Below are 11015 nucleotides of genomic sequence, written 5' to 3' on the forward strand. Positions count from 1 at the left end.
TACGAGATTCATACTCCCACAAACACTAACTTTAGCATCGGAGTCTCTTTTGCAGGTACCACCCCCATCTTGGAGCACCAGCGTACCAGTAAAGGAGGCTCACCGATCTTACCAGGCGGATCAGTTCTACAGTAGATTTCCGGTAAGAACATTTGGCGCCCACCGTGGGGCCGATCGAGACAGCTCTTATCGGCCACACACATGGTATTCACCAGAAGCCATAGTAGACGCGCGACAAACGACGCAGAACATTCAACTGCCATGGATAACGAAGCCACGTTGAGGAGACTAATCGACCAAGTCGAACAGATGCGGCAACAATACGATGCCGACCTGCGCAACATGCATGCCAAGCACGAAACTGACCTAGCGGCAATGCGAATCGCCAATGAGGTCGACCTGGCGGCGTTGCGCGCCGAGAACGAGTGTATTCGCGCTCAACTCCTTAGGCGTCCCTCTGATCATCAGCCTCAGGCGAGCAACCTCCACGAGGAAGAAGCACACTCAGTCTCCCAATCCCGGACTTCAACTAGGGTTCCAACCCCCAGACCTGCCTCACATCGGTCTCATGCACCGACGCACAAGCCGACCCATGAAGTCAACAAGGCTCCTACTCATGCCGCGGGGGATTAGGCAACCTTCTGCCGCCACCCTTTTGTGGATGGCATTATGGAGACACCACTCCCTCACAGGTGGAAGCCTCTCCACCTCGACCGCTACGATGGCACGACGGACCCGGATGAGCACATCGACCTGTACACAACACAGGTAAATCTCTACACTAACAACGATGTTATCCTGTGTAGGGTGTTCCCGACCTCACTTAAAGGGGTCGCGCTCAACTGGTATACCCAACTGCCTGCCGAGTCCATCGACAGCTTCGGCACCCTAGTCAGGAGGTTCACCACGCAATATGCGACGAGGCGACCTCACCATGTCACTTCAGCCACCCTGGCCAGTCTCAAACAAAACGACGACGAACCACTCCGGGCGTTCATGGATCGATTCGCTTCCACCTCGATCAAGATCAGGAACCTAAATCCCGAGGTCGCCCTACATGCCATGCTCATGGCACTCAAGCCCGGGCCATTCGTCGACAGCCTGTGTCGCGAATCTCCCCGTGACATGGACGAGCTCCGAGCCCGCGCTGCAGGCTACATCCAGATGGAGGAACACTCCGCCTTCCGTGACCAGATTCGCGAAAAAGGACCAGCGAAGCCAGAACAGGGGCACAACGATAAGATCAAAGTCAACAATGACAGTCAGTTCAAGAAGTCGGTTAGGGCAAACAGAGGGGGGAGATATGACTTCTACACTCCCCTGAACGCACCCAGAGTCCACATCCTAGAAGAAGCCAGCAACAACAACCTACTCGCCCTACCACCACCAGGTCACACTCCCAACAGCGCCGACAAGTCCAAACATTGTCGGTACCACAGGAACCACGGTCACACCACGGAGGAGTGTCGCACGCTCCGAGACCGTATCGAAGAGCTCATCCAAGCATGTCACCTCGGCCAGTACATCCAGCGACAGCACGGTCACCGAGGAGGCTATGGCGGTCGGGGGCGAGTCAGAGGCCGAGGTTCTGGAGCTCGCACGGACCAACCCTCTGACTCCCAACAAAATGTTGGCGGCGCAGTGCAAGCCGAGATAAGCCAAGAGACAGGGATAGCCCCCTTACGGGGAGTGATTAACACAATCGCAGGTGGTTTCGCTGGGGGAGGCGCCAGCAGCTCGGCCCGGAAGAGGCACCTACGAAATATCAACTGCATCCACTCTACCACCTCAGCCTCGCACCAAAGCTCACCGCCGATCTCTTTCTCCGACGAGGACTACACGGGTGTCAGCTCTAACCAAGATGATCCCATGGTTATCGTCGTGGAAGTCGCCAACTGGGAAGTACAGAAGACACTCATTGACCAAGGGAGTTCGGCCGACGTCCTGTACTGGCCAACGTTCCTCAGGCTAGACGTCCCCCATTCCCTCATCCAACCTCATACGGAGCCCCTAGTTGGTTTTGCAGGAGAGCGAGTTCACACTCGCGAGTACGTAGACCTACTGACAACTTTCGGAGTACCTCCGGATACAAGGAGAATCATGGTTCGATACCTCCTCGTGGAGGCCAACACCTCCTATAACATCATTATCGGGAGGCCAACCTTGAATCAGCTCGGAGCGGTGGTATCCACTCCACACCTCACCATGAAATTCCCAGGGAATGACGGTAAAATCATCTCCGTCAAAGCAAATCAGAAGACAGCTCGGCAGTGTTACGCCGAGAGCCTGAAGATCTCCTCGTCCAGCAAGCAAAGCAAGGGGGATCCCCCCACCGTAGCTCCTTAAGTTCCATTTCCTTTTTCTCTATGAACGAAGTTGTGCACTCTTTTCCTGCCTCAGTCTTTGACTGAGAGGGCTTTTAACGAGGCACACATACATAATAAATAAAATTACTCATTTGGCTCAATCCATATTGTTATTTTTTGTTTTTATAAAGGATGAAATCGAACCAACCTCTTTCACCCTCCCTAAGGTCGAGTACGAACCTTAAGAACGCTTATCCGAGGTCGAGTCCGAACCTCGTTAAAATTATAAGGTCGAGTACGAACCTTAAATACTCTTATCCGAGGTCGAGTCCGAACCTCGTTAAAATTATAAGGTCGAGTATGAACCTTAAATACTCTTATCCGAGGTCGAGCCCGAACCTCGTTAAAATTATAAGGTCGAGTACGAACCTTAAAGACTCTTATCCGAGGTCGAGCCCGAACCTCGTTAAAATTTTGAGGTCGAATACGAACCTTAAATACTCTTACCCAAGGTCGAGTTCGAACCTCGTAAAAATTTGCCTAACTCTATTATAAGGTCGAGTTCGAACCTTAAATCATTCCAATTTGAGGTCGAATACGAACCTCAACACTCTTATCCAAGGTCGAGTTCGAACCTTAAATCATTTCACTCCAATTTGAGGTCGAATACGAACCTCAACACTCTTATCCAAGGTCGAATCCGAACCTTAATAAAATCATTTCACTCCAATTTGAGGTCGAATACGAACCTCAACACTCTTATCCAAGGTCGAATCTGAACCTTAATAAAATCATTTCACTCCAATCTGAGGTCGAATACGAACCTCAACACTCTTATCCGAGGTCGAGTCCGAACCGCGACATGATCAACTCGAGGTCGAGTACGAACCTTTACAAGAGTTAAATAATGAAAATCCAAGGTCGAGCTTGAACCCGTACGAGACATACTCAAAATCCCGAAATTAAGTACGAACAACAAAATGTCAAACACATGTCCCACATCGCAAACAACAAAAATAGAGAAAAACATATATATACACAAAGCAATATCCTAAAGTTCTGTACTCAAAATCCAACAGGAAAATAAAACAGAAAAACATCAAATAAACTACAACAAAAATGGCCTACACAGAGGCGTTCTCGCTGGAGCTGCCCTCGAGGTCGTCCTCCTTTACCAGCTTCCCAAAGCGGACTACCTTCTTCATGTGCAGGGTAAAGAAGTCGAACCCCGGGGCAAGAAGCCTTGCCTAGCGAGCCGCCTTGAGGAAACCCCGCTTGTGTTCAACCACAAGAGATTGTTCGGTTTCCTCCAGCTTCTTATCCAGCGCCTCCCTCACCACCTCCTGCCTGGCCAGCTCCGCTTTCAAGGTGGCGACCTCCTCCTCTTTGCCTCCGATGACCTCGTCACAGAGGTGCTTCTTGGTCGTTGTCGCCAGCTCACTCTTCAGAAAGGTCACTTCATCCTCCAAAGAGCGAACCCGACCACGAGAGGACGTCACCTCATCTTCGAGGAAGCGCACCCGACTTCGGGATGAAGAGGCCAATCCCTGCAGCTCGCCCACTTGAGAAGCATAGTTCTCGTTCGAACGCAGAGCAATCTCCAGGGACTTCTGCACCCTCGCAAGATCCCCCCTCGCGGCTCGCAATTCGACACTTAGGCCCTCGTTCTCCTCCTTAAGAACCTTGTTCTCCCCCTTCAGGACCTTGTTTTCGTCCCTTAAGGGTTGAACCCGACCCCTCAATCTGGCCAGGTCCTCTTGCTGCTTGGACCACTGAGGTTTCCAGTGGCCCATAATGGCCATAGCCCTCTGCAGAAGGACCTGGGCGGCGTCAAAGCTATCCACATCTATCAGCCCCTGGTTCTCGGAGCTCAGCGAGCCTTGAGAGAAGAACTTCTTGGCAGTCACCCCCGCGCTCCACAGCGAATCCATGCCAGCCGAGCCGCTCACATGGTCCAATCACACCTTTGAAAGGCCCTTCCCGAAGCGGTGGGCTAGGTATCGGCTCCGGGAAGCCCCCTGTGACGAACCAGACGACGGCGCCGAAGCTTCAGGGGTGGACACGGGAACCTCAAGACTCGGCCCTTTGCCACGAGTCTCGACAGAGGCAGAAGCCGGCGTCCCCTGCTCGGCAACTGGAAAGTCCACGATAGGCACTTCCGACCTCGTCTGCGAAAACCAGCGCCACGTCAAAAAAGGAAGAAAAAAGAGACAACATACAAGAAATCACGAAAGTAAGGAAACACCACTTACCTCAGCAGCATGGGCAGCCTGCTCGGTGGCTGGAGCCACCACCTCGGCAGCATGGGCGGCCTACCCAGCGGCCTGGGTTGCCGCCTCGGCAGCATCTCTTGCCTGCGAAGGACGACCCTAGGTCAGAACACAGGAAAACACAATAGAAGACATCAAAAAGCCGAAGAGACAAGGTACTCACCACCTTGACAGGTTGAGCAACCTGCTCAGCAGCATGAGCCATCTCCTCAAAGGCCACCTGAGGAGCCTCCTTGGGCGGCAGACTCTCAGTAAGGTCCATCGCGTCAGCATCGGCAGCCTTGGAGGTCACCTCCTCGGAGTCCGGAGGGGCAGAGGTCCCCCCGACCTCCTTCACTCCCCTTTTCCTTTTTCGGTTAACCCTCAGGGGGGAAGCATCCTCCTCTCGAGGCTCGGGAACCTCGAGCTCGGTAACATTGTAGCGATGCTTGAGCTCACGCCACAGGTTCCTCCCCATGATACCTACAGACAGGAAGTAAAACACATCGGCAAAGGAAAGTCACACAAACTCCAACAAGCCACCAAAAAATAAAATACTCACTCTCCAAGCCCCTCTCCCTGTACGCCGAGTTCGCAAGCGACAGAACGAGCTTGCAATCCAGCGGACGAGGAAGCGCGGCAAGATTCTCGATGGCGGCCGCCTCCGAGGCCGTCAGCTTCACTTGGCCCACCCCATGAACCCTAGACGGTCGGGGGCACCAATAGAATGGAAATTTCGGTAGAACGCCGAAGTAGAATGCCCCATCTTCCAAGGGGTCGACATTCACAAGAGCGACTCGGAAAAACTCTTGTTTAAAATTTTTGTACGACTGGGAGTAGAGAGTAAACAAACCCCCATCCCTACTCCCACTCAGAGATAATGTGTCGTATGGCGGAACGCCTAACTTTAATTGGTAAAAATGAAGGAAGACAGGAAGAGACACCTCTATCCGTAAAACCGTACACAGAACTTGAAAAGCCCTCAAAAAACCCCAACTATTGGGGTGCAACTGGCAAGGAGCCGAGTTGACAAAGTTCAAAAAATCACACTCAAACTGAGTAAAGGGAAGACAGACACCTAAATCCCTAAAAAAACAGTGATACATATAGAAATGAGGAGGGTTGGTAGACTTCCCCATGTACACGCCCTCACCGGTCTGACAGGGTTCAAGCCGGATCATCCGGGAAATGGAAGGGTCACAAACCCTACACGATTGCGGGATCCCATTAACCTCAAGAAAGGACTGGAAAATGCTCTGGACCCCCGCCATCTCACGCTTGACCCAGTTGTAACCAGGGATGCCCAGCTCCAGGTCCTTGGGCGGAGGCGAGTCCTTCTTCTCGACAACAGCCTTCCCGGTGGCCACCACCTTGTCGCGCGCCTTGCCCCTGGTAGGCGCAGAAGAACCGGCACCACTTCCACCAGCCATTAAAGAAAAAGAAGATTCGGGGCAAAGAAAAAAGAAAATTGTAGAAAGGAAGTACCTGGCACTCTCCCTCACAAAACAACCCTAATAATGACAGGGTTACCGGAAACGGCAACGGGAATTGTGAAAATAGCAACGGAGACCGGACGGAAAGGTAGGCGCACAAAGCAGCTTGCGCAAGAAGCCAAGCGAGAAAGAAAGCGAAAATGAGTAAAGTGAGAGGCCAAGAGGCGCGAATGCGAGAAAAATGCTTTTTTCCAAAATCCAAACGGCCACAACACGTGTCGGCCAGGGGGCACAACTGGCGACACATTTAATGAGGCCCATCATGATGGATGAAAACCATCATTACATAACCGTCACGCCCATTAACGCGCCAACCTTGGTTACCGAAACGAGAAACGACGGTTACAACACGTGGCACCTTGACAGGCCAACGTACGCGAAAGGTCACTCCCCTCTAGTGAGCTCGGTCTTAACTCCTCGACCTATGGTCGTCGGAGCTCGGGGGGCTAGTGTACTGTCCGTACTGCAAGGCCGAGCTCCCAGCTCGGCGTTACAGCACAAGATGACCTCGGGAACGCGCTACGCGACGTCAGCTCGACATTTAAGCAGATCATAACTGATCTCAAGGGATCTCGCTCCAGACGAGATCCACTATCTGATCTTATCATATCTTATCTCAGGCCCAAGGCCCAAAGCAACCCTAATTCACACTAAGGTAAGTGCATTACTTATACGAGATTCATACTCCCACAAACACTAACTTTAGCATCGGAGTCTCTTTTGCAGGTACCACCCCCATCTTGGAGCACCAGCGTACTAGTAAAGGAGGCTCACCGATCTTACCAGGCGGATTGTAACGACCCGCCACGGTCTCTACACTTAGTGGAATCGCACTACAACTAGTTAACTAAGAGAATATTAAACTGGATAACACATACATACAGGCATAAATATAAAGATCGAAATAATTAAGTTTCTGTATATAAAATATAGCACCATATATATACAGTCATCCCAAAATATTCCTTAGTGCCGGTCAAGCACTGACAAAAAAAATGTTACCCAGAATGGTAACTAAAAACACGAGACTCAGCTCCTCGTCTCACAACGATCATCTCTACTCCCAAGCTATCCCTGACCTGCTCCCATACCAAGTATGATCATCGCAGTTCCACCACATGGAAAACAGAAGGGTAAGCTAGAATTCAAAGATCAATAATACAAGTACAGAATAAAAATTCTATACTACACATGCATCCCAAAACCTGTCCCTAAGGAACCTTTCATCTCAATCAATCATTCATTCACCAAACATGAAGTCAAACACCACACTTCATCATATTAATAATCATGCAATGAATGCAACTCATGACAGGTATGCATACATATCAATCATCTAATGCGTCGTCACGCATACACCTAGGAGATCTCCATAACAATAGAGCTGTATAAGTGACATTCCATCCTACCGAAACCACCCCAACCGTTTTCACGCCCAAAGCGCCCGCTCGGTCACAGCTAAACAGGATATAATCCTCCCTCGGGTTTACTCGGATGATGTCACTTACACACTTGGAAGTCCAGATCCACCGTCAGGTATAGCACAGCTGGGTACGGGCTTACCACGACCTTGGCATGCATTAACCAAGTCAATAGTGGAGTTCGCCCACCGACTATCCGCAAGGATCCACGCACCTTCCCGAGTACTTGGTTAAGGGAATAACCCTCGACCTCATACCCCGCTCCAACACTAGCTAAGGACTTAGAGGAGACTCACCCAACCTAGTGGCCTATCTGAGCACCACTCTCCCAAATCCAGTGGCCTCCCAGAGCACCACTCTCATATATCAGTGGCCTATCCAAGCACCACTCTCAAGAGACTCTATGTGAGCTCTTCTAGTTCGAAAATATTTTTCCTCTCCTCAAGTCCTAGGCTAGACTCATACCATAGGCATCACATGCAATCATGCATCATACATCATAATGGTCTGCCCACCATCATGATCAACAACCATACACATGTCATAAGACATCACATGCAATAATGCATCATACATCATAAATGGTCTACCTACCATTATGATCAATACATACCATATGAACGTATCATATTCAAACATTCATATATATCATCACAAAGCATACATATGAATCACACCTCACCATACATCATATATCATACATACATGATCTAAAACTTCAACTTTAAACATGCATAAGCATCAATTCATTCATAAATATATTCAAGCACAGTGCCGTCAACTCGCGCCTGGCCTAACACCAACCCAAGAGCTCTAAGCTCTTCCACGCCTGACACGCTCAACCTGCGCCCGGCCTAAAACTATTCAGAGAGTTCAAAACTCTCATCCAAACTAACAAATTCAGCCACATGCAAACAATCTAGCTTCCCTTACCTGAAGATTGGCTCAAATAGCCAAAGACTGAACAAAAGTAGAATTTCCCCTCGAGGCTCAACTCGAAACTTCAATCCTCCCAAAACAAGCTTTCTAATCTGAATTTCAAGAAAAGACAGAAGGAGTTATTGATCTAGAGGAGAAAAGGAGTTAAACAGAGAAATTTGGGAGAGAAAGGAGCTCACTGACCCAGAGACCTTCTCTCTAAAACTTCTCTCTAGAACCAGAACTCCTCACGGCCCCCCCCCCTCACCCCTATTTATAGGCAATCCGGAGTGGCCAGAACGGCCCGTACCGATACCGGAACGGCCCATTCTGAACTCCCAGATCACGCACAAAATCCACGCCCAGAACGGCCCGTTCTGAAAACAGAACGGCCCGTTCCGGGACTCATCCGGAACGGCCCGTTCTCCCTCAGGAACAGCTCGTTCTCCCTTCGGAACGGCCCATTCTCCCTCCGGAACGACCCGTTCTCCTTCCTAGAACGGCCCGTTCTCCTTGCCGGAACGGCCCGTTCTCAACTACAAAATGTAGTTCAATTCAGTAGTGTGGAACGGCCCGTTCCAGTTTGGAAACGGCCCGTTCTGGGCTACTGAATCAGCCTCTTTTTTTTTTTTTTTTTTTTTTTACAATGTTACACGGATCAGCTCTACAGCAGATTTCCGGTAAGAACAGTTAGCATATAATTTATTTTTATTCCTATTTTTCCCTTGTCTTTAATTTTTCCATTTTACCCTTGTATTTTGGGTATCTTAGACAGGATTTATTTTATTTGTATTTCCCATTTTACCCTTGTATTTTAGGGTATCTTAGTCATAGGATATATTTTCACTTGTATTTCTCATTTTACCCTTGTATTATGGGGTGCCTTAGATTATAGGATCTTATTTTTGGACTAGGTTATTTTATTAAGGTGAGAAAATAGGCCTAGACGTATTTTTGGTGAGCATTGGATTTATTTTTGGACTTGGCAAGGCCTAGGCCCAAGTGGAGGGCACCTAGGTTGCATGGTCTTATCATGCACCTAGTTGTAGCTTAGCCAAACCCAAAGATTTCATCCTTGGCCACCAAGTAGCATCTAGGGTTACTTTAGGTTTCATTTGAAGTGCATTTGGCATTGCATTTTCAGCCATACACTCTCAAATGCAACCCTAAATGCTCCCTCCCTTCTATAAATACCCTAGGCTATCCCACTTGTAATCACTTTGGAAGTTATAATATTAAGTGAGCCTTTTGTGCCTTAATATTTTTCTTAGTCTCTCTTGGTCTAAATTTGGCCAAGAACCCTACCTATCTCCACCTTGAGAGAAAACCTTAGAAGTGACCTTCATCACCCATGGAGTGAGCCAAAACCTAGAGTCCCCTTATCAAACCTTTCATCAAATACCTTCACCTCACCCTTCCATTTTTGGTTTCCATCCTAAAACACCCCCACCTTGAAGAGCTTGATCCAAGGAGTCAAGGCTTCCTTCACATTGGTCACCATCTCTCCACCAATGCTAGCAAGGATGCCATCATGCTAGCCATATTTTTTTAGCTTTATGTTAGATGTTGTTTCTGACCTCAACTTCAGCCATTGATTCTGGTATTATATCAGTCATTGTGATTTGGTAGGGCCAAGCCACTTAAATTACTCAACCTAAGATGTAGGGGATCTCTATAGTTGATATGCATAACAACGCATTAGATGATGTAAATTTATGTATGTTGACATGATGAATATGTTGTAAGTTGTTCAATTGCTATGATGATGTTATTTTGTTGTAAGATGAATTATTTTGATATGATGAAGTATTATAAGTTGCATGTTGAATTCTTTTCACTAGCTTACCTTGTGTTTTTCTTATGGTGGGAATTGCGTTGATCATACTTGGTATGGGAGCAGGCTAGATTAGCAGGATGACTTGTGTAGTTGGAGGATAGTCATGTTGGAGGTGACTAGTTTTGGTTATAGGCTACTCTTGAGTAGTCAGATTTTGCATAGACATTGATCGACACTTAGGTTTATTTTGCAATTGGTACTGCATTTTGTGTATGTATATATATATATATATGTGGTGTATTAGATACCAATTACTAGTTGTAATACAAACTCTAATTCTGATGCATGTAATTTAACCTTCCGCACATAATAGTTGTATAGTAGCTAATGTAGTGACTTGTCGAGTCATTATAGAGGGGACAACTTTACAAAAACAATTGTCCTTTCAAGAGCTAACCCTCTCACTAGGAGTTTTCAATATTCAATTTTTAGAGCACCACAACTCAGATCCACACACTGAGATCTTTCAACTTAAAATCAACTCATTCCCCTTTAGTTTTTCATCAACTTTCAACTTAGTAAAAATAATGCAAAAGCAACATCAAAATCCACTTGGTTTAGAAAGAAACAACTTACAACACTACAACACCTCAACTTAATCAACATATGATAAACCAACATAAATCACTCAACTCATTTTAAACGACCTTAAGTTCATCATCAATAATCATCATTTTCTACATGGAATATCATAAACAAAACTTAAATTGTTTAAAATCATCACAATATAATAAAAGAATCATCTATCTTAGTGTTCATGGAAACAAAGCTTTTGAGGAGCTATTTTTGCT

General features: G+C 47.7%; 1 protein-coding gene and 1 long non-coding RNA gene across 2 annotated transcripts; one reads left to right on the forward strand and one right to left on the reverse strand.

Annotated features, from left to right (window-relative positions):
• The first annotated feature begins 375 nt into the window (after window positions 1–375).
• Window positions 376–2407, forward strand: LOC145952996 (uncharacterized). The gene is made up of 4 exons (XM_083066233.1): window positions 376–563; window positions 807–1261; window positions 1349–2048; window positions 2401–2407. Exons 1-4 carry the CDS (start codon window positions 376–378, stop codon window positions 2405–2407), a joined length of 1350 nt encoding a protein of 449 aa, XP_082922359.1.
• Window positions 2408–6832: 4425 nt separating this feature from the next.
• On the reverse strand, window positions 6833–8623 carry LOC145953915 (uncharacterized). The gene is made up of 3 exons (XR_014431136.1): window positions 8592–8623; window positions 8403–8500; window positions 6833–7127 (listed from the first exon to the last, which is right to left on the reverse strand). It is a non-coding gene; the product is annotated as an uncharacterized LOC145953915 (long non-coding RNA).
• Window positions 8624–11015: the final 2392 nt, after the last annotated feature.

The sequence above is a fragment of the Cajanus cajan genome, chromosome 1 (genome assembly GCF_000230855.2).
Source record: "Cajanus cajan strain Asha chromosome 1, NIPB_CcT2T_4, whole genome shotgun sequence".
In the NCBI taxonomy this organism is placed as follows: domain Eukaryota; kingdom Viridiplantae; phylum Streptophyta; class Magnoliopsida; order Fabales; family Fabaceae; genus Cajanus; species Cajanus cajan.

What these genes read in the sequence shown, in the direction of transcription:
- LOC145952996 (XM_083066233.1), top strand. Translation starts at nt 376, where the DNA reads ATGCGAATCGCCAATGAGGTCGACCTGGCGGCGTTGCGCGCCGAGAAC. An exon ending in CCCAGACCTGCCTCACATCG is followed by an intron (nt 564 to 806) that starts GTCTCATGCACC and finishes TATCCTGTGTAG; the next exon opens with GGTGTTCCCGACCTCACTTA. An exon ending in GATCAAAGTCAACAATGACA is followed by an intron (nt 1,262 to 1,348) that starts GTCAGTTCAAGA and finishes TCCACATCCTAG; the next exon opens with AAGAAGCCAGCAACAACAAC.